The sequence below is a fragment of the Gasterosteus aculeatus genome, chromosome 1 (assembly GCF_964276395.1).
Source record: "Gasterosteus aculeatus chromosome 1, fGasAcu3.hap1.1, whole genome shotgun sequence".
Lineage (NCBI taxonomy): Eukaryota > Metazoa > Chordata > Actinopteri > Perciformes > Gasterosteidae > Gasterosteus > Gasterosteus aculeatus.
Window position 1 is genome coordinate 3,074,677 of NC_135688.1, and position 23,002 is coordinate 3,097,678.

The following is a 23,002-nucleotide window of genomic DNA, read 5'->3' on the forward strand; positions in this document are numbered from 1 at the left end:
ATCTGACAGCTTTAACAAGTGGGTCGTTTTTTCATTGAATTAAACTATTTGGAATATACTCATAGTGGTATAATGTGCAAAATGTTTCAAATTGACTGTAAAGTGTGAACAATCCTCAGTTATTTTTTCTTATTTTGTCTGAACTCCTCAACTTGGAGATTATGTTTATACCGCTTTAAGGTCTCACGGACCCGTTTGATTGTAGTGCAGAAGCTCGCAAAGAATCACTGAATCATGGGAACCGGGGCTTGATTGCGCACTTCTTCGTCGCCCGGGCAACCGCAATACGTTTGCTCTGGATGAAGTCATTTGTTACGCCGATCGTTACCATGGTTACAACCCAGCGAGGGCTCTGCGGAGGAGCGTTCCACGTAAAATGACGCAGGGCGGGGGCGTGTCCGTGATGCGCGCTGCGCAAGCTGCTTGTTGTTCCCGCAGAGAGGCGAGAAGATGGCGGCCGTGTCAAGCGGAGGTGCTGCTGGGTCCGCTGCGGCCGGGATTACGCACTCTGCCCGACCGACCCACGCAGGCATGGGCTCCCAGAACCGAGCCCAGCCGTCCTCCGGCATCAACCACCCCAGTCGCACCGGCACGGCCCCCGGGTGCATCGCCAGTCCTGGCCACACTTCGGCCACCAGGCCCCCCCCAGCCCGAGTGGGCCACTACGAAATCGAGCGGACCATCGGCAAGGGAAATTTCGCGGTTGTCAAACTAGCCACACACATCATTACCAAAGCGAAGGTAAGGCGACTCGTGTCCGAGCCTTAGAGGTGCACAATGGCAGGCTGTCATGGTTTAATTCCACGCTTTTCCCACCATGGAAGGCTAACGTTACTCGGGATGACGCCGGGGCCTTCTTCAGGCTCGGGAGACACAGCGGCCAGCCCGCTTTTGGTGACACCGCTGCTCGGTGTAGGTAGAGGGGAGGAGGGGGGGGGCTCCGTTCGACACCTCCTAACTGCTGGATCCAGACGCGCTCGCCTTTAAGACTTCGCGTGTATTATCTAGCTGCGTTGTTTTGTTTTTTTAACGGAACGCCAGAAAGGGGGCCGGGGTGCATGTGTGGCACGGCGCAGAGGACGGAGGGAAGGGTACTTACCCAGATGAAGAAGAGGAGACTCCGAACGTTCCGACCGTAGTAACGTTAGCTAGCTTAGCCCGTTAGCTAATTAGCTGCTCGGCTACGCGCAGATATCTTTCACCGCACGCCAACACATACGGCTCAAAGTTATCCAACCTGCTAGCTGGCTAACTTTAAATTACCAGCGAACTTCCGAACGTGTTGGTTGTAGGTTGGACGAGTCTTACAACTCTGTGTGAAAATCTTCCGTAAAACCGAACAGAAAAGTCTTGATAGGCAACCATGGGAGATGCTGAGAATGTAACGTTAGCGTTTAGATGAAGCTACATTTACACTCTACAACGCGTCTTAGGTCTTTATTTTGTTGTGCTCTTTGTTGAAGCAGTTTGTCAGAACACATTATACATATTTACATTTTACGTTATATAGTTATTTGTCGTTTTATTTCTCGGTTAGTAGCTATATGACGTTGAGTTGGTTACATTTAGAATTATACTGGATGATCGGCGTGTACTTACGGACCCTATTTCCAGCAAAAGATAATGGAATCACGCAGGGCTACATGTGTGTAAGTCGTATGTAGCTTATTACACGGGCTTTGGTCACGTATGTTAGTGTTTGTGGACTTTAAGTCGTGTTTGCCTCTGTTTGCCTGTGGGCCTTCTGGGACTTTCACTCTCGGTGTTGTGGCTCCCTCTTCTAGGCCTTCGTGTTCTTGTAAGTCCAAAAGGGTGAAAAACAAAGATCTAATCGGAAAGCCCCACATTGTGCATAAAAAAAGAGGGGGAGAAAACCGCATCTGTAACATTTCTGCAGAGAAGAAACACTGATTCGCATCCTACTGACTTCTACTCGGGACCAATGTGTGGAGTCTGGTGACAATTGACATGTTGTGATAAGGACTCGCATCCTTCTTTGCTCGGAGTACTCACAGCGAACGAGGCACCTTAAGCCTAAACTCTCAGACGGCTCGTGCGGCGTAATTCTTCGTTTTGGCCCGATGAAGATCCCTTAATTCGGATGGCACAAATAAAGGTGTGCCGCGGCCCGCTGACTGTGCAGCTTTACTTCTATGCTCTTGTTGACATGCACACAGGCCGGCAGACACCAGTCATTTGGGTGCTTTGCTCCGCGTAGCCCTGAGAACCTCCCACTTGGCTTCACGAGGCCAAAATAAACTTGAGGTCAGTGAGTGCTATGTAGTGTTTGCATGTCAATGCAGCAGCAGACGTCCTGGAAGGAATCCCGATGTGTTGATGGACTAGTAGTTGTGCGAGCTGTGGCGTTCGGTCTTTATGAGAGCAATACAAAGACGGTAGCAATGTCATAGTGTGAGATTAATGAGCTGCTTATGAAGCTTTACTCATTGTGTGTGTGTGTGTTTGTGTGTGTGGCTTTCTGTCAGCGTGTGAGGGACAGGCAGAGGACAAAATGACAGTGGACCACAGGGTGAAAGAGACGCCTTGTTGGGTGTCTGCGACCAGTCGGCTCATGATTTTCACCAGCGAGAACCCAAGATTCTCACGAGCGGCTGGTTTCACACGCCTGTGACATCATCTCTGTGGATATGACGATCAGTCGTCAGATTTGCTTTCGAGCGCTCTTCCACCGCCTCGTTTTTTCTGACCGTCCAATGAGAAACGCTGACTAGTCCGGTTGTTGGATGCAGCAGGATCACAGGCGGACCTGCTTATTCATACTCGGTACGGTACTCATTGGCTCACCGTTGTTTTTGAGTCCAAAACATTCAACAGGCAATTTGTTTAGACTTTCTTAACCCCAATACTTTTTAAACCGTGTGTTTTCCAAATTCTTGCCGGGGCGGAGGCCGTTGGCGTGCGCCCGCTAACAGAGAGGCCGCTTCGCGCACACAAAGCGCCGATGGCTGGTAGCTACTGTGCTGCACCTGGATGTCGTAATAGTGAAAGTTCATCTCCTCCAGACAAAAGGGCCGCTGGTGGAGTGGAAGTCAAAACAGAAGTGTTTACACACTCCCACATACGCCGGGCTAGAGGCAGTTGGGCCACACTTTGCTGAGGGCTTGATACATTACTTGATTTTTTTTTTCCATCTCCATAAACTTTATTGCTTGTGACCTTTCAACAAAGGACGCGTGTTCTCTGGTAGCTCCAGGTTAGTCACGCTAGTCCCTTATACTGCTCTATGAATATGACTCAATACACCAAAGCACAGTGTTATTGATGGATTGATGTTGCACCAAGATAACCAATTTATTCTCTTTGAATTAAACCCCCCCCCTCCCCCCCCCCCCCCAAAAAAAAGTGCCACCTACCCAAATATTGTGGTTGCTTCCAAGCAGTGGGAAAAATGTCAGCACATGAACATTTAAACTAATTGACATGTTTCGGTAAATATTGATCAGCACGGTAGTTTTGCACTGCAATTATGTGACCAATATTCCCAAAGATGTATGACGATAAGCAGTGATACTTATCAGCAAATGAGATCCAATGCTAATTTGATTCTACATGCACACAACCATGTCACAAGCAAACGTTTTATATTTCTTGCATAATAAGCTACAAACTCATTACTTTACTCATGGGGGGCGTAATTACACATACGTTAAAGATCACAAATCACAAGAAATGTAACTTAATGTGATCAGTTGCTAAAATACAATACACGGTATTGTTTTCACACAACAAAAAAACTAACTGATTATCATCAGTAATAATAGAAATATTTTGCCATTGAGTCATTTGTATTATCAATAAAACAATCAGGATATTGTTTTGTAATTAGATATTTGTGTCGGCCGCAAAAGCTGCTGACTTCAATAATGCAGATGTGTCCTGTGTGCCTGCAGTGTATCATGACTGACTCAATGTGTGTCATGTGTGAGAAGCCCCTTTAAAGCCGCCGTGTACGACCCACATTTTGTGTAGTACCTTGACTGGGTGAGTCACGGCCGGTGCCCTAGTGCGAGCCGGCCGCGGATCACCCGGGAACGCGCTCTGTCTCACCGGGACCGCAGACGGCACCCCGCGGGGTGTCCCAGCCGGATCCTTTACTTCCCCCCCTTTTTTCCCCTGCCATCTCCCGTCCCCTCAGCATCAGTGTCTTCTTAAGGCGAGAGGAGGATGAGCAGGAGGAAGAGGAGGCAGGGCGCCAAGCGTTAGGTAACGGGCCCAAATGTAACAATTGTACTCTGAGATGCGTCATCCCCTCACTGATGCTCAAAGACACACACACACACACACACACACAAATGTTTTTCCATTTGGGCGAATAATGTGACAAAGGCTGTGATTTCTGCCTCGCTTGTCTTCCAGCCTCCAAGTCGTCTTCTTAGTGGTGTGAATCCGCTGCCAGCGAGGTTCAAAAGACTCTCCCTCGCCCTCTTTGTCACATGATGTGAGGGAGGACAGTGTATGCTTCGTCAGTGTGATCCTCTTCATCATCAGTGTTTGCACCCCTCCCTCCTGTAACCGTAGCGCCGCAATCATCATCACCCACAGCGACGCTTGTTGTCAGATTGCGTTGCCATGGCCTGTTAGTTGGCGAGAACTTGCTTGCCTTGAAGTCATGGCGGTTTCCATAGCGATGATGGCGGTGCCGCCCCTCAACCGCAGATTCTCGATAGAAGTGCCCGGCCTTTGGCTGAGCTTTTGATTCCATTTCCATGTGTTAATGTCGCTGCGGGTCTTTAGCCGCAGGTTCCCTCTTGTTATCGTTGATTCAACGTTCACTCTGAAGATCGGAATGTTGATCGTCCGGAGTCAACCAGCTCCTTGTGATGTTCTCATGCAGAATCTGCAGTTATGTTTTTTTTTATAATTCCAAAACCTGCCTCTGCATTTAAAAAACAACTCTATTTTTCATGCCCCAAAAGACCGTGTTGAGTTTTTTGGCAGGATTTGTAAATATACCCGTGTCAGTAGTTGACCTAACTGGTTGTGCTCGGGTCCTTACGCCCGTCATAATTGACTAAGTGGAGACTGTGCTGTGCAAAACGAGGGAGTGGGAAAAAAAAAAACAGCAAACGGCGGATCAATGTGCGATGTCCACCGTCTTCACAGTGTAGCGCGTCCCCACTTCTGCGCTCTCAACTGAGTCATTTCCACACACAAACTCTCCCGAGCACACGGCGCGCTGACTCACGCCGCCTGCACGCTTTCATGTCGGCGTGTGCAGTCATAGTACTGACCCGCTGTGTGATGTCTTTGTGACTTCACGAAGGCGCCCGCAGTCTGAGCTTGATAACGAGCAGCTCCTCGCCAGCCGCCGCAAACACCGTGTTTGCAGAACTCTCGTGTGCTCTTGTGGCCGTTTTGCGTTTTCACTCGTGATGCGGGTTAAGCCTGAGCCTTGGAGGTGTCGTAATTTGTGTCACCCGTTGATGAAGGTTAACCTCATACATAATGTTGTGTGTGTGTGTGGGCGCGCGCACACAGCTCAGCATGTAGACGTTACACCATAGACCTGATTCTTTCCTCAGGATCAGCCTCGTTATCGTTGAGTCATGGATGTTTTTAAAGTTCTCACAGACCTAAAGACTGTAAGACTGTGTGAGCATCTTTAAATAATCTCATACTTTTAATGCTGTTGTGAATATTTTACCTGATTGTCTTTTTATATTTTCTGATTCCTTGTTTTTTTGCTTTGAAATAGAACAAAACTCTTTTGAAAGGAGCGTTGGAACAAATGTGTTTCATCAGAATGAAAAATATATCGACCAGGATTTATTCTGTCAATGTCCTCTATTGATATTCTGATAGTAACATCAGTTCCAGCTAATTCTGTGTAGATGTAACAATCAGCTCGGCAATAAACCATTGTGGCTTTTCTGTGATGGGCTGATCCTAAAATCACCCTAAAATTGAAAACGTAGACGCCTTTCTCTGTGGCCGGCGAGCTTTTTTCCATCATGTGAACAATAATGCTGTTTGTACAAACATGTTTTGTGTTTGTCTGCGTCTCTCCTGCCATTTTTCTCTGTAAAAGAAGGAGGTCAAGCCGGGCAGAAATGAGCAGAATTGCTGCCTGTCCAGGCTCATAACATTATATTATCTGTCCTAGCATGTCGCAAGACTGCTGATTTATTATAACTCTGGTATGAACACAAAATATTTCATTAAGTACGTGGATGTTGAAACGGTGGTTGTTTAAATAAAAGTTTTTTTTTCTTGTTTTTTTTTCGTAAAAGCTTCCACAAAGTGGAAAATGGTCATTTAATAATAAGAAAGGCTTTATAAAAAATAATTCTTTTAAGAGAATATTTTGATTGCAGGAGCAATTTCTCAGAAGCCTCCTATCGCCTGTTGCAACCGGTGATCCTTCATCCAAAGATGGAACCAATTAGAGATGTTCACCTCCAGTCCCCATTTCCACATGTGAGGGTGGAGAAAAGCCACCTCGCTGCTGGTCCCCTTCGGTGATGTGGATGTAATCGGCTCATTCTGAAGTAACGCAATTCTTTTCGCACAGGAGAAAACATAATATATTCTATTTCTGCCAACAGATCCCCTAAATGCTTCACACGTTCTCTTTATGCCTCAAAGGAAGCTGAGTGGACTGTTGTGTGATGTGCAGTTAATGGTCCGGACTCCAGCTGCTCCGTGTTGAAGTCCCTGTCATGTAATCGGAGGGGCTATGTGACACCGGCCTCTCATTAGTGTGTGTGTGTGTGTGTGTGTGTGTGTGTATTTACACCCAGACCTTTTGATGGAAAATTCTAGAGCCATTGAAGCTGCGCAGACTGGACACCCAACGGCAGCTCGGATACTAAGATACGCCTCATGCAGACTGCATCCTGGAGCTAAACCATGAAACGCAGCCCCTTTGAGATGTAGAATGGGCCAAGAATAGATTCTGAGAGCCTAAAATAATACATAGACACACTACTTGAAACTACTTGATTTGATTCAAATGGCACCCAGCAGCGACAGCCCGTCTGCACAGCGAGCAAACGCAGCGCTCAGGTTTTTTGGTCCAAAAGTCCAAACTGACGTTTTATCTCCCAAAATTGTGCTTCGTTGCGGATTTTTTGGCATTTCAAAGCCAATATTTGGACGAGCGCCGTTTCTGTCCTGCTCCCCTCACACGAGGCCAAAGCTGTGTAAGCACGATTGTCTTCCACAAACACCAGAAGTTATACAAACAATAATAATATTAACATAATAACCTGTGATCACAGACAGTCAAAGCTTCAGGTGAAAAAGCCTTTTTCCGAATTGATAACTGGTACATTTGGTAGAGCCTCTCTTAACTGATCTGACAATGCGATCATCACGCAAGATAAACAAATGGTAAACAAGTGAAAACCCTCAAACACAATGTGATCCTTTTGTCGCCCTGCAGGGAAACGCCCGCGTCCCTCGATGGTCGAGCCGCTTTGCGAGTTGTCAGGTTCAGAGAAAAGCCGTTAAAAGTTATTCCTCTCTTTGTGCGCTAAAACATTGTTCCGTTACGGTCCCGCTTGAGATAAACCAGCACGCACTGCTGCTTCTTCCTGTGTGCGCATCTCCCATCCGTCACCTCACAGTTTGATGCATTAAAACAACGTTTTGTCTTCCCTCGGCGACGTTTCCTCGACCTGATCGCCGTGCCGCGGTTCGATGTTAATCTGCGCGACGTGTTCTTCAAGCCTTTTTTTAAAATGAAACTCGGCAAACAGGTTTTTCAAAATGGTAGAAGTAGAGAAATCTACCAATAGACGTTTTCCACAATTGTGCGATTCCTTTTGAAAGGAAGCTACGCACGCAGATCTGGACTCCTGCCACCATTGGATGTGACTTTGTGTCCTCCCAGGAGCCTCCTCTGCGCGCTCCCTCACTTCCCCTTCCTGTCTGCAGCAGGAAGTCCCCCTTTGCCAGGCTTCAGACGGCCTTCTTCGTGTCTCTGATCAGGAAAGGGAGGGCTCCAATGGCACCAAACCGAATTTAACGTACGAGTGTGTGTGTGTGTGTGTCAACGCAGGGCACATACTTTCCATTTTTTCACACGCACTCGGACTGTACTCTCATCTATTTTTGGAAGGAGCGATGTTTTTTTGACAGCCTCGTTAGAGCCGCCTGATTAAGTCATTAAAGTCGTCTATCCGTCTCTAAGTGGCAGCTGTAAGCTGCTGTCGCACGGCGTCACCGTCCGCCCCGCCGCCGCCATTGTGTCCTGCTCGGCCGTTACGCAACGGCCGGGGGGCTCTCGGCCCAGGTTCACGGCCGGGGTCAGGTTATCCAAACAGGCTGGCAATCCAGGGAAGGCACCGCCGTGTGACGGCACGCAGTTCGGCAACTCGTCCGCTGAAGGAGCGGCCATCCCTCTCGTTGTATTCTGGGTGTTTCGCTTTTGTCCTTTTCACTCAATAAATTATTTGTGTTTTATTGCTGGTTTCAGCAGACTGTTGATTGTAAACTGAGTCTGTTTCACTCTGCTTTATTTATTTATTACATCACAATGGCAATATTGCAACTTGACCGTTATCAGCAATTGTTGCCTGCAATTTAACCGTCAACTAAACACACATTAATATGAATGTATTGTTAACACCCCAGAGCTGGTGAACAAATGGCGAGGTTTAACTAACACTCTCTCCCTGCGCCCTCTCATCTTTATTTCACCCCCCCCCCCCCCATCCCTTTCTTGTGTCTCTCCATCTCCAGGTGGCTATAAAAATAGTGGATAAGACCCAGCTGGACGACGAGAACCTGAAAAAGATTTTCAGAGAGGTGCAAATCATGAAGCTGCTGAAGCACCCCCACATCATCCGCCTCTACCAGGTACCCCCCCCCCCCCCCCCCCCGCCCCTTCCCCCCCAACTTGCAGGCACCGCTTGGTACTATAAAAGTACAAAAACCACAGCCTGAGTAAATGGTTTTCTCTCCTGTTTGGATCTCCCCGTGCCTATGTGTGCCAAACACTGCTTACTCATGCTGTTGCGTAACGGGGCGCCGCCTGTCAGAGCGCTGGCACCGCCTGGTTGTTATCATTAGTTTGTGTCTTCAGGTGATGGAGACTGAGCGGATGATCTATCTGGTAACGGAGTACGCCAGCGGTGGAGAGATATTCGGTAAGGGAGTTCCCACCTTAATCATCGCCTCTCCCTCTGCTTTACAGTATAATTGTCCTTTTGAATTAGTTTTTTAAGCCAACGTCGTGCTTTTTAAAGTAAGTGAAAAGCTAATGAATGTTTTTGTCATTTTTTTTTTGTTTGCACTGCTTGTATTGATTTCTTCATTTCAATAAACGTGGCCCGATCTCACTTTTTCTTTAACTTCCCCTCCTCCCATATCTTTGCGGAGAATGCGGCTCCAAAACTCACATCAGTCCCCCCGACGTCCCATTCCTCTGTCCGATCACAAGAGAATCCTCAACTGTCCATTTGTTGCTTGCTTGTGTGTGTGTGCGTGTGCGTGTGCGTGTGCGCGCACAGACCACCTGGTGGCCCACGGGCGCATGGCGGAAAAGGACGCCCGGAAGAAGTTCAAACAGATTGTGGCAGCGGTCCATTTCTGTCACTGCCGCAACATCGTCCACAGAGACCTGAAGGCGGAGAATCTGCTGCTGGACCACAACCTCAACATCAAAATCGCAGGTGTGTGTTCGTGCCGAGAACGTCAGGGTGGGGAACGTTCTTCAGTGGTTTCGGGCTGCCTGGGTGAGTGGGCGAAGGCGAGTGTCGACACGTGCTCCCCTTCCTGGAGCGTTTCCTTCACCGCTGTTTGAGTTATCTTCCATCGAGTGGAGTGAAACCTCGCCTCTCACCCTGCGCAGATTTTGGCTTCAGCAACCTGTTTGCTCGAGGACAGCTGTTGAAGACGTGGTGCGGCAGCCCCCCCTACGCCGCGCCAGAGCTCTTCGAGGGCAAGGAGTACGACGGGCCGAAAGTCGACATATGGGTGAGTTTGAGCTCAAATCGGCCCCCCGAGACAAACGAAAAGGAATCTTGAAATCATCGAAAGGCTGCTTGGGGTCGTTCATTGGCGGTTGATGTCCCGCTCGTGCGGCTCTTTCTCTCTGCAGAGCTTAGGTGTGGTGTTGTACGTGCTGGTGTGCGGCGCCCTGCCTTTTGACGGCAGCACCCTGCAGAATTTGCGGGCGCGCGTCCTCAGCGGCAAGTTCCGCATCCCCTTCTTCATGTCCACAGGTAGGACTCCACTCCTTCACTCTTCTCGTGTCTCCTTAACGCACAACGCAATTGGCTTCATATCCATTTCTTTTGCACCAAGGTGGTGATTAATGATGCACAGTCTTTGTGTTTATTATTACATTACAATACAGTGCCAAGAGAAACGAGAAACATGCTGAGTGGCTCCTTTACTCGTCACGAGACCTTTCGTATGGTGCATCATTTCTATCCATGTGTGCGTTATAGCCAGCGACGCACCACTCACATATGTTGTGTGTCTGTATCCACCGTTTGCGTCCGTGCTCAAGGATCCACTCAGAGACGGTGCTCTCCAGCGCCCCCAGTGGTTAGTAACTGTAATAAACTCCCTCTAACTAGGGCCTTCACGTCGGAATAAAGTGTCCAAATGTTCCCTGAAAAACGCTCCTGTGGACAATTCGGGTTCAGAATGTTCTGTGGCTGTGACATACTTCCTTCCTTAAGGAAACAAAAATATAACCGGGATAATTAAAGTGTGCGTAAAGTGAATATTTGAATAACAGACTAGGAGTGGGGTATTACTCTCTAAAGGTCAAAAGAACTACAGGATGCTTTCAGTATTGATGCACATACATGGACTTCCTGAAAATAAAGACAGACGCACCACAATTTGAAAATGTGGCTTCTCTAAATGGCCGCATGTTGTGGAACTTCTTTTTTTCTTTGGCAATGTGTTCCGCGAGGCCTCCTCTCATGTGTGTCTGTGTCTCTGCAGACTGCGAGTACCTGATCAGACACATGTTGGTGCTGGAGCCCAGCAGACGGTTGACCTTGGAGCAGATCTGTAAGAACAAGTGGATGAGACTAGGAGATCCGGACCCGGACTTCGACAGGGTGAGGCTCCTTGTTGGCGAGAGCGTTAACAAAAGCAAAAACCCTCTCGTGTGCAGCATCGTACTTCTGCTACACTATTAACTCCCCCTGTCTCTCCCCTCCAGTTGATAGCGGAGTGTGAGCAGGTGAAGACGGAGAGGGAGGTCGAGCTCATCAATGAGCAGGTTCTGAAAGCCATGTGCGAGATGGGCCTGGATCGAGAACGCACACTTCAGGTGGGACACAAATGCGTAGCTGATGTCGTTAAATGTCTGTGGTTAAATCAGTTTAAATCTATTGATTTTGCCCTTTTCTCTTCTAGTCCCTACAAACGGATGCATACGATCACTACAGCGCCATCTACAGTTTGCTGGCCGACCGCCTCAAGAAACACAAGACCCTGCTTGTTGCTCCGCCCAAGCCGCGCTCCATCAACTATCCTCTTAGCGCCGTGCAGGTAATTCACCGATGGCCGATGTTGGTCGGATTCGCTCACCGCAGTAAAGCCGATTCTGATCCGTCTTACGTGAATCCGTCGACACAACAAAATCATGGTGTTCCTTCGTTGTCATTTTCCTGAAAGCCTCATCAAAAGTATCGGTGCGAGCTCGGCGCATAGCGCTCCTGTTGAAGCCGCTTACTTGTCCACTGAGTGGAGTTGATTGCGTTAACCCACATCCACCAAATCCCACTGCACTAACGAGATTGCTAGCATATTAGCATAATCCTCACACAACCTGTCTGTCTTTGTGTGTGTGTGTGTGTGTGTGTGTGTGTGTGTGTGTGACCAGCAGACAGATCCGCAGGGTAATCCCGTTAGCATGACCGTTCCCCACGTCCAGCTCATCAACCCAGAGAACCAGATCGTCGAGGTGAGTCCACTGACGGTCGTGTTGCCATAGCAATGCGTTAGCCAGCAGTCAGGCTCCTCCTGCGTGATGAACACGGCCAGCTTCTAAAGCGCACATAGTGGAACCTACTTAAATTCTGACTATGATCGCTTGATACATCGTTGCAGACACACACACACACACACACACACACTACAAAGGGGCCTTTCCAAGTGACAAAAACACGTTTGTGTGTTTCGCTGTACAGCCGGACGGCAGCATGGCGCTGGACAGCGATGAAGGGGAGGAGCCATCCCCCGAGGCCATGGCTCGCTATCTGTCAATGAGGCGGCACACCGTGGGAGTACCAGACCAAAGGTAGAGCTCTCCCATCTGTTGTTGCTAGGCAATCACAAGTAGTCATTTTCCTCTTTCACTTTCGCTGGCTGTGGCTCAATCTCCGGTAGTAACTGTTAAATGTTCCTAATCGTCTATCATTTCCACCGCAGTTTTTATTCACACCAACTATTTGCTGATTCCGTCTGCTTTTTGTTCGGGCGGACGGTTTAGGATCAAACGTATGCACCGATCATTGTCAGAGCTTTGGGTGGAGCACTTATTTGGGGCAGTTGATGCTGTCAGGCTTAAAGCAAACAACAGAAATAGTAGTTTTAAAATATTTTTAAATGATCAGTGGGTTATTTAAGATTGCCTCTTTAAATATTATATCCCAAAGAAGACAACACTGTTATTCAAATGATTGCTCTACGATCAGTAGACATGTGACGTCCTCTGTCCCGGGACCCTCACAGACGTTGTACATGAAGCCATTGACTGTCCTGCCGTTGTCTCCTGTTCAACCACAGGACAGACATGCAGGAGGACCTCCAGAAACTGCCGCCAGGTTTCCCTCGCGGTGCGGTTCCCCAGCCCCCTTTCCCCTCACTGGTCCCCAACATGGGCCAAACTCACACTCTCATGCCCGCACAGAGCTTGCAGCCCACACAGCAGCTGGAGTACAAGGTACAGGCAGCTGGGTTCGATTGGACGCGGACTTTCATCAGTTGATGTGCAGAAACCGCCCCCAAATATCCTGGTTTTTAAATTTTCCCCTCCGATCTACTAATTTTTCCCCCCTCCACCTCCAGGAGCAGTCCTTGCTGCAGCCCCCCACCCTCCAGCTGCTCAACGGCATGGGGCCTCTCGGTCGAAGGGCTTCCGACGGCGGGGCCAACATTCAACTACACGCTCAGCTCCTCAAGCGGCCCCGGGGGCCCTCACCGCTTGTTGCCAGCCCGGTGAGGATCTGCATCTCCGTGCTGTGCCGATGTATACATTTCCCCCTCGTAGAAACGGGAGTGCTGACTCGTGAATCCTTTGCCCTCTCTCAGCACCCAATCCCAGCAGTAGCTCCGGTGGATGAGGAAGGTTCAGACGGAGAGCCGGACCAGGAGGCAGTACAGAGGTAAGCTACGGCGGCGCTTTCTGGTGAAGGGGTACACTATACAGGGGTGCTGTCTAAAGTGGATACTCTGGAGGGCCCGTAACCCCGACGACGAGGGGGTTAATTCTCATTGGTCACTTTTGTTAGTCAGATTCACATGTATGCTCTGAGCACTTCATTTGACAGCTAATGTTCTAGTTGAATCCTCAGCCTCTGAGTAAACAAACCACACACAAGCCTAAGATGCATCAGGCTAGAGACATGCACGACATGATGATGGTCTCTTATTGAATTTAAGAGGGCGAGTATGTGTTGAATCCAGTTAATTGAATAACTTTTTATCAAACAAATATGATAAAGCAGAGACACATTCATACACAAAGCCTTTTCAAAATAAGATTTGACATGGAAGGAACTGCAATGATAAAGGAGGTGGGATCTTGGGCGTTCCCGGCGGTCCTCCTCAGACAGCATCCTCGGTAGACTTCGCTGGTGTCCTGGGTTGCTGGGAGTGAGTGCCTCTTGGCTGCGCTGCTTTGTCCCCGCGGGAGGTGGTCGCTCTCACGCTGCGGTGCTTACACCATCTCTCTGCCTTTCTCCATTGCGCAAGTGCCTTCTGCCACGCTTCCAAACTCAATCCGCCACCAAACCAACTCTTTAGCCAAGAGCTTCTTTTTCTCTCATTTCAATGAGCGCCAAATTAGCCTGTGGACTCTCTCACTCTTTTTCACACAGCTTTGCTAACTCTGAAGCTTGCGAACCGCCCCTCCCCTCCTCCCCCCCTTCTCATTCCCCCTAAAAAGACATCCAGTCCAATCCTTAAATTGGAAGCTGGGGGTTGTGGGACACCCGTAAGCAATAACTTCCATCTATGGTGTAATTTATATCTGATGTCTTTCTGATTGGCTCAAATGATATGAATGATGGCACCCATTGGCAGAGGTGGAAAGGGGCTGCCCCCCCCCCCTGTTTCCATTAGCCAATGAGGACAGAGAGCTGACCAGCGCTGCTTCCTGTCTCCCACCCTCCCCCCACCCCCCACCCTCCCTGCGGCCCAGGTACCTGGCGAACCGCTCCAAGCGGCACACGACGCACGCGCTCACGAGCACTTCGCATGGCGAGCCCTCGGCAGAGTCACAGCGGCCCCAGGGCCCCCGCCAGAGGGGGGGCTGGGCCCCCGACACACACACCCGGTGAGGGGAAACACCCGCTCCGAGCTGTATATGCACACACACACGCACATTAAATGAGGGGCATCTCTTTCACTATCTCGCTCTCTCTCTCACACACACACACACACAAAGTCACAGTCGCACAAACCGCTGATCTCACACACAAATATTGGTGAGGATGTTTTTTGTCAATAGTGATGGGGGGGGGGGGTGGCACACAGCAGACGCATCACCAGCTAACCTGTTCACTTTGTCTTCCTGGTGAACCCGGAAGGTATTTGACCGGTTTGGATTCAGCAGATTAGTTTTGTGTGAGCAACCCCGCAAAGCCTCCTGTGTTCATTTCCTGTCCAATAGAAGTCATATTTTGTGTTTTCGCCGTTGTGCCCCACTCAGTCCCCCCAAAGTGAGATCTTCCTCCCACTAGAAAGTCTTTTGGTGTTTGGATGCTTTGGCAGAAAGCTGGTGACTACGTTGTGGCTTTGTAAAGGAAAGCTGTCGGACCCGTTGATCGTTGTCGTGGGCGAGCAGATGCTGTGGCGTGTCGGCCATCTGTATGCCACCTCGTGGTCGTCGTTGATGTGCTTTTAACTATGCAGTGAACAGTAGCTAATCTCCTCCCCATTGATGCCAGATGTTTCCGCGTGCGGTGCTTAGTGAGAAACCTGTCATGAAGTGTCCCTTTGTATGTCCTTCGCTGGAAGTGTGGCCCTTAGAGGCGTTTCCATTCACAATGGTATGTATATGACGTGCCTGACCCTTTAACTCGTGCTCAACTCACACATTTATTATGCAAGATTTTGTCTTATTGACTTCTGGGACAAATGTGTCGTGCTACAGACCGGAGTCACTGTGCAACTTCCGGATTCATTTTACGTATCAGTTATGTGAATTTTCTTAATGTTTGTAATGCCCGTTAACCCCCCCGAGGGGCGCTCGTCCTCAGAGACATCTAGTGGGCTGCACAGGTACTGCAGAATGCTTAATAAAGAATAACACAGTTTGGGGTCTTTGCCAACATGCCCCCGGATTAAGTGGTGCAGGAGAAGAGAGGTGACATTACATTACGTACATTAAGTATAATGGCAGGCAGTGATGGGCATCTGTGAGCTGAATTTTTATTTCTTTCATTTCGGCTGACCGAAAAACACCTTTTCATTTAGTTTTTCTTTTGTGAAATATGTTTCTTTGTCGTTTTTCTTTTTGACGTAGTTTTCTGAAATCTCTCTTCAGATGGAGGCCTTTTAATGATAACATTCTGGAAACGCCTGTTCTACACAATATATCAGTCATATGACTTGACTATTTTGTGCATGTTTGAAAAGCTCAAGCTTCTCATGTGTCCTGTTTCTGTGTGACTGTGTGTGTCTCCTGTTGTTTGTGTGTGTGTGTGTGTGTGTGTGTGTGTGTGTTTGCGTACACACGTATCTGTCTGCTCCCTGTGGTCCCCTCCTCAGATCCAGCTATAAGGACTGTAACACCCTTCATCTCCCCATGGAGCGCTTCTCACCCGTCAGGCGCTTTTCTGACGGCGCCGCCACCATCCAGGCCTTCAAGGCTCATCTAGAGCACAGCAGCCTCATTAAGCAACTCAAACAGGTAACACCACCCCTACTCTATAGAGGGAGCAGCAGGAAAGCTTCCTCACTGTTTGAACATGCTACAAGAGACATTGGGCGGGACTGCATATGAGGGCAGGAGTCACAGGAGTGGATGTTCGATTTGGTGATCCTGCCAAAATAAATAAATGGTCCGAACTGGAGGTAAATCAAGAGTTTGAGGTGACCAGCTGCTCCAGGAGTCCCTTCCCTCGTCTTGATCTGCTTTTCATGTGGTGTCCAAACTGACCTGAGCTTATTTTCGTTTGACTTTCTGTTACCTCCACGCACGACGTACAGCATCCTACAGCTGCTTCCCATAATTCCCAGTGGCACTAGAATAGGATTAACTCGCCTAGCGGTGGTGGTGGGGGGGATAATCGTCGTGTTCACAGAGGTCTCTTTGCCTCATGCTGGGATTAGCGCGTCACGTGTGTGGAGGGTTCATACAGGTGAAGAGTTTAACCCTCTGGTACAATCAAATGAAATAACCTCAAAGTACAGTCGCACTAATGTTCCGTAAGCAACATTTGATTGAAAACGGTTCCAGATTTAAGTTCTGCAGTGGCTAAACGGTTCTTTTTCCCCCCCCAACAACGTTATTTAATATTTGATGGGCTTGTCCATGATTCCAAACAGGAGTGCGAGCAGCTCCAGAAAATGTACGCTGCCCAGCAGGATGAGCGGTTCCTGGAGCACACACAGCAGCAGCATATCCTCTACCAGCAAGAGCAACAGATCCTCCACCAGCAAATCCAGGTATTATAGACGCCGCACCGTGCAGAGGGAGTTGGGTGGTGGTGTTTTCCCATAATCTCTTGTGTAAGTCGGGCTGACCTTAAGTAGCCCTGACATTGTAGAAACAAAGATGTATGCTTCATAGATGGTGCTATTGATTTGGATATAGTGAACTGTTTCCTCATCTGTCTCCTGAACTCCTCTCTTTGGGGGGGGTCGCCCTCTCCTCACAGCACCTCTACCAGCAAATCCACTTCTATCGGGACGCCGGGTCTAATTCCATTTCTCCTCACCTGCAGGGTCTGTCTTTAGGCCACGGAGAGAGCCAGCCCAGTCACCTGACCCACCAGCTCCAGAGGTGAGCATATTACTCATCAGCTATTGAGCGGTGAACAATGAACTTGATAGCGTGGTGCAGTGCTATCGACTGAAGAGTTGCATCATGGTTCTCTCTCTCTCTCTCTCCCCCGTCCTCCCTCAGGTTGCGCATCCAGCCTTCCAGTCCTCCGCCAACTCATCCCAGCAACCACCTCTTCAGACAGCCCAACCAGAGCCCCCCGCCTTGCTCTGCAGGCATGATGCAAGGGCACGGTGAGCAAAGCTGCAGTGTTTAAAGAGCTCTCGTTCTTATGTAAGGCTTCATCATTGCTGTGTGGCACTGACGTCTGACGCGCGCTGATTCTTGACGTCGTGTCATGAATAAAGTACAGATGACCTAGTTTATGCCGACTGATTGAAAAATGTGTGACGCGCGGCCGGCCGGTGAGCAAACACGTCCTTCATCGAGTGCACAATAACCTGCGGTTATTGCAAGCAGTCCGCTGAGACTTGCTAATAGGAACGCGTCAACGACCTGTAAACGACTTGCCTCCCTCCCTCCCTCCCTGCAGGAGGTCCCTCACCAGTGCAGTACCAGCACGGGGCTCCTGCACTCTATCAAGGCCAGAGTGGCAGCCCGCCTCCGCGAGCCTCTCTACCGACCAATCAGCAGGCAGCATCCGCCCACCCCAGCGTAGCGCTGGCGCAGGGTGTACCTCAACAACAGCAGGTGACTTCACGAGGAGCTGTTGTCTAAGCAGACGTCTCTCTGAAGGCGAAGGGTCTCCATCGATAACGAATATTAACGTTGTGTAGGTGACCATTCAGGTTCAAGAGGTGGAGCTGGGAGGCGTGGCGCAGAGACAGGGCGGCTTTTTGTCCACGCCGGGGCACCGAGTCCTCGGGAAGCAGCTGAGCGCGGACAACGCCGAGACGCACAGGTGACCTCACCCGTCCCGTCTGCCGGTGGCGGAGCTTTTGTTTTCTCTTTTCATCTCTCCATGACCTCGGCAACCAAACTTCATGCCTTCATTTGTTGCGTTTTCATGTTCATTCATTGTGTGTCTCACTCTTTTCTCTGTGTTTGACATTTTTCCCACGTGCACTCATTTTCTGCAAATTCTATTTGGCAACTTTAGTCAGTAATACCGTTGCTCAGTTGCTTTGAGGTAATTATAACATCATCATCGTGTTGTGAGTGAACTCACTGTGAAGTAGTCCCCTGTAAACCTTTGCTGAGAGAATGTGTAACAATTGAATGATTTCACCTCTCAGTGAAGATCTGGACTCGAGTCCACGTGTTTGCTAGTCTGTCTGATTCCTGATGAATGATGTGAGCATGTGAACGTGAGACAGCGGGTAGCTAACTAATCCCCCCCCCGTTTCCTCTCTTCCAGTCGCAGCCTCGGCCGCTTCACATCGGCTTACGACCAAGCTCACTTTAACCCCCACCTCTTCTCGGGCGACGTCGCCTCCCGGGTGGTCGGCCCCTACAACCACTACCTGCAGGGAGCCTCCCTCAACGTGCCGGGCCTGGAGGAGTACCAGAGCGGGGCGGTCGGGACCGGCACCTACGGCCCCCCCTCCGCACTACAGCAGGCCCTGCTGTCCCCGACTCCTTTTGAGTGCCGCCCCGCACAGCATCACGTCACCCCCACCCTGCAGGGCCTCCTGTCGCCCCGCCACTCTCTAACAGGCCACGCCGACCCCAGGCTGCCGCCCCAAGACCTGGCAGCCCTGCTCAAGAGGCAGAGCCCCCGGCCGTGCCCGTCGACCCCTGCCCTGCCCAGCGGCGCGCCCCAAGAGTACGGAGAGATGCTGGTCCTCCGCCAGCTGAACCAGGGGGAAGGCTTGGAGCTGCAGGCGCCGCAGGGCGCCGCCGGGGGCCAACACTACCACCACCTCCTCCAGATCCGGCCCCCCGAGGTCCAGCCGCAGCAGCACCTGGCCCAGGCTCCCTGCCCCGGCTTACCCCACTCGGAGAGCATGGAGGAGGACGAAGCGCCGCCCGGCTACCCCCACCCGCACGAGGGCCTGCTGGCCAAGGCGGCAGACGGTCACGAGCTGCTGGGGCCCCCCCTAGGAGGCACCCCGCCCTACAACTCCCCTACACACCGGCACGGCGGCTACGCGAGGAACGTTCCGCCGGCGAGAGGTAAGGCGTGACACCTGGCGGCTGTCTGCGGTGCTTCCAATCGTTGTCCCGCGGTGCGTTCACCGTCCACGTCTTTCCCGTCAGAATCGGAGCATGTGGACTGCAGGCCCCAAGGGCAGGCCATGGAGGTGCCCGATCACAACGGCGTGGGCTATTCAGCAGCTCCCCAGAGTGACGCCTATAGGTCCCGTGGACAGCTACAGCGCCACCACACCATCCAGACCTGCGACGACGCCTACGTGAGTGAGACGTGAAAGTGTGCGATGTCAGCTGGGTTTGAATTGGAGGATATGGCGCATCAGCTCCTCTTTCTTAACGTTTAATTGGGGGACACGTGAAAGCAGACACAAGTGTGTTTGCGTGACCGAATGAACCAAGTCCTCGAGACTCGTCCCGTTGTTGTCTTGTCTCCGTCTAAAGCGGCCCGCTGACTTTCTGTGCAGGACCAGGCGGAGCCCATGTCGGGAATGAGCCTGCTGGCCGGGAAGGCGCTGAGCTCGGCTCGCATGTCGGACATTCTGAGCCAGACGTCGCTGACGGGAAGCCAGCAGCTGCACCAGCGGGGAGAGTCGGGTCAGTAGCAGAAGCGCCCGATGGCACTTTGAAGAACTTGAAAACAACGCTTGTCCGTATCAGCGAACGATGTGTGTGTGTGTGTGTGTGTGTGTCTCCTCGTTGCAGCGTGTGACGTGGAGGAGGAGCTCCATGCGGCGGCCTGCTACCCCTCCTCCTGCACCAGTGACATGCTCCTCAGCTACAAGCCCCCCGACCTGCAGTACAGCATGGAGCAGGCCGGTGTTTAGCACAGGTACGCACAAAGAGATCGGCTTCAAATGGGCACCAAGCCGCCTCACAGCCACGTACGACACCGAAGGGAAAGTTAGCGGCACAGAGCAACATTTTAGTACTTTACATTATATTTATTTAGGGTTTATTGAACTACATAGTAACAATCTTCTTGTGGATTTCTTTCTAAAAGTGTTAGAGGGCAGATCTGAACCGGTGCTCCTCTGCCTTCAGGACGGGGGGGGGGAGGGTCTCCTGTGAGCAGCGGCCCACGTCAGCCATCCTGAGCAGCATCACGGCAAACCACCGCTCCCTGCCCGACCGGGGGACGCTCCACGTGCATCTGTCAGTCTCCATCTTTCCTCTGGAGGGGCAAGCGAGGGGGAGTGTGGGTGGTTGGAGGGGTCATGGGTGGGGCCTCTAGATTCCAGAGGTCAACGTGCCAGCATTTGGTGCACAGACATCCAGCATTCGTTGCCGCAGGTTGGCTTCTCGGTACCCCTCCAGTCATCGGGGTTCCACTCTCCGCCTTCTCTGTGACCGCCCCCCCCCCCTCCAACACGCACGCACCACCCTCGCCTGCCGCCACGCCCAACTTTGGCCCTGACCTAGCCCCCACAAACACACTTTGTCTTCTATCAACAGTTCATTATGTGCCTCATCGACGCATTCAAAGCATCCAATAAGTCCAATAACACACAGACACACACACACTGTTGCCACAAACCCAAAGTATTCACATTTGGTGGGTGTACGTGTTTTTGCGAGGACCCCCCCACCCCCTCCTGCTGCCCTGTCGCAGCAGATCATTCCGGAGCGGGCTGAGATCTCGGCAGTGGTGACCCCCCCACCCCCCTTTGGGCCGGGCGGCAGGTGTTTCGGGTCATGCTGGGCAAAAAAGCCGCTCCTTCCAAAGATGGAGCTCAGTGACGTCGCACAGGACAAACCAGCTCTCAGTGTTTCCTTCTCATTTTCCGTATCTTCATTTTCTTTTAGAATTCATTTTTACGGCTAATGTCCATGTAATTATGTTAGTCGATATTGTTACTCTTTTTGTTCTTTCTGTAAAAGAGGTTTTATTATAATGAATTATTATTATCAGTAAAGGACAAACAGTTCTGTGTTGCAAGTCAACATTGTTCTATGATTACTTAAGTAATTCTGCACTTTCGGTTCCAGCTATTCCCCCCCCGCCCCCCCGCGCTCTCCGTCATGCTGTAACCCCATTGACCCGTTGACCTCTTTGCTCCTTCCTCCCTCCCCCTTGTCAGTGGCAGTGCATTGCATTGTGGGTAGTTTTACCAGACATTTGCTCCTTTCCTTGTACAGTGATGCCATGTATAGACGCTATTGCTAATTTCTGTTGCTTTCTTTGATTTTAGATGTTGGGGAGGCTTTTTTATATTGGTATTGTTTATCATTTGTATTTTTGAAATATGTGTCTTCAAAGTATTTTCTTTTCTGTTTTTTTTTTTTTTTTTTTTAATAAATCTTCAAATTTCTAGCCAAACGACAGAGAAGAGAAACGGTGCTCTTTCTGTCTCGTAAAAAAAGATTATTTGTTTTAATATTTTATTATATCGAGACACTTGAATAAGAGGAGAGTAATTATTTTGTGTTGCTTTAAAAAGTATAATTTTAATTCGATGTTGTTGTGACCGTCGTTCTTGTTGATGTTGGGCCTGCTTTCTGTTCCAGGGTGGGGGTTGGGGGGGGGGGGTATACAGGGTCAGGCTGTGGTCTTTGGGTCGGATCGGGTGCTACAGAGACTTGATACAAAAAATAAAGGAGGGAATAACTTGTAATATAGCTGACATATCATCCTAAACACATCCCGAGCGTCTGCCCCTCCTATCCGCTGTGCCGGCCCTCTCCTTGCTGAACCGGTTGCTGTGGCAACCGAGGAGAAAACTACAACCAAACCTCCCCACTCTCGCTGCGTGTGTCTCGTGGTCGGACACGCCTCCGACCCGCACGAAAGGAAGCGTTTCAGGAGGAACCGCTCCAACCGAGACGGCGGCGGCGGAGGAATACATTTCGTTTCCTGGGACCCTCTATTTATTCTCCTATATACAATAACCCCCCCCCGTCCCCCCCCCCCCCCTCCTCCCAGCTGCAGCGGTTGACTTTTCACACGCCGCCCACACCCCGAGGCCTTCATCATCATCAGCACCCTCTGCCGACACGCGCTCCCCTTCAGAGCAATAGGAAGCCGCTCTGGTCTCTAAAACACTGAAGTAGGAGTCATGAGATTATTGTTTTTCCGATTTCTTCCTCGGAGCCGGAGCGGACGTCTCTTTGGCCGGAAGGAGCCTGTTTCCGCTCCATCCTCCGGCTCTCAGAACGGGTCCCCCCCATCCCCCCTGCCCCCTCCCCCCTCGCGGATTCACCCCCTCGCAGGACCTGAAGAAGAGGACAAGCCGGGCAGACATTGGGAGACACTGCGTGTCCGTTGTCCCCGCAGCAGGACAGAAACTCTACAGTGAAGCTTGTGTGAATGAGTAATGGTTCACACACACACACACACACACCTTCAGACTCCCCCCTTTGTTTCCTTCTCAGCTCTTCCACCCCCCCCCCCCCCCCCCGCTCTGCTCCTGTTTCTTAGGTTCATTGTTTTCTATCAGTTTATTTTTGTCTTTTTTTGTTGTTGTTTCGTTTATGTTCATTTCTTGTTGAGTACAAAAATACTAAAGTGCAACAACAATGATTAAAAAGAATATCAACCAAACTGAGATGAATAAATATATATAAATAAAGAACTAATTTAAAAAGGTCACGACTTGTGTCTTTGTGTTCGTGGAGCGTTGTGCTTGTAGTTCGTAATGCTGCTGGACTCATTTTGTGTGTTAGCCGACAATTTCTTTTCACTTCGATTTTGCAATTGAACATTTTAGTTTTTTTAATGTTTTCACCACTTTCTGGGCTGCCGTTGAT

General features: G+C 50.2%; 1 protein-coding gene across 22 annotated transcripts; it reads left to right on the plus strand.

Moving 5' to 3' along the window:
* Positions 1-389: 389 nt before the first annotated feature.
* On the plus strand, positions 390-22,839 carry sik3 (SIK family kinase 3). Of its 22 annotated transcripts, none has more exons than XM_078107482.1 (26): positions 391-741; positions 8,707-8,823; positions 9,050-9,113; positions 9,477-9,638; positions 9,818-9,942; positions 10,067-10,190; positions 10,927-11,045; positions 11,150-11,260; positions 11,347-11,481; positions 11,816-11,896; positions 12,123-12,232; positions 12,721-12,877; positions 13,003-13,152; positions 13,246-13,319; positions 14,357-14,491; positions 15,928-16,069; positions 16,708-16,827; positions 17,040-17,164; positions 17,288-17,397; positions 17,697-17,854; positions 17,941-18,065; positions 18,522-19,279; positions 19,364-19,518; positions 19,723-19,852; positions 19,961-20,087; positions 20,265-22,839. In XM_078107482.1, exons 1-25 carry the CDS (start codon positions 451-453, stop codon positions 20,080-20,082), a joined length of 3,900 nt encoding a protein of 1,299 aa, XP_077963608.1. In that variant the 5' UTR covers positions 391-450; the 3' UTR covers positions 20,083-20,087; positions 20,265-22,839. The 22 variants fall into 22 exon arrangements, with proteins under 22 accessions (XP_077963625.1, XP_077963624.1, XP_077963628.1 ...); XM_078107481.1 differs by having other exon boundaries at positions 20,300-22,839; XM_078107485.1 differs by having other exon boundaries at positions 17,953-18,065; positions 20,300-22,839.
* The last annotated feature ends 163 nt before the right edge of the window (positions 22,840-23,002 follow it).

What these genes read in the sequence shown, in the direction of transcription:
- sik3 (XM_078107482.1), top strand. Translation starts at nt 451, where the DNA reads ATGGCGGCCGTGTCAAGCGGAGGTGCTGCTGGGTCCGCTGCGGCCGGG. An exon ending in GGCCGAAAGTCGACATATGG is followed by an intron (nt 9,943 to 10,066) that starts GTGAGTTTGAGC and finishes TTCTCTCTGCAG; the next exon opens with AGCTTAGGTGTGGTGTTGTA. An exon ending in GTGTACCTCAACAACAGCAG is followed by an intron (nt 17,855 to 17,940) that starts GTGACTTCACGA and finishes AACGTTGTGTAG; the next exon opens with GTGACCATTCAGGTTCAAGA.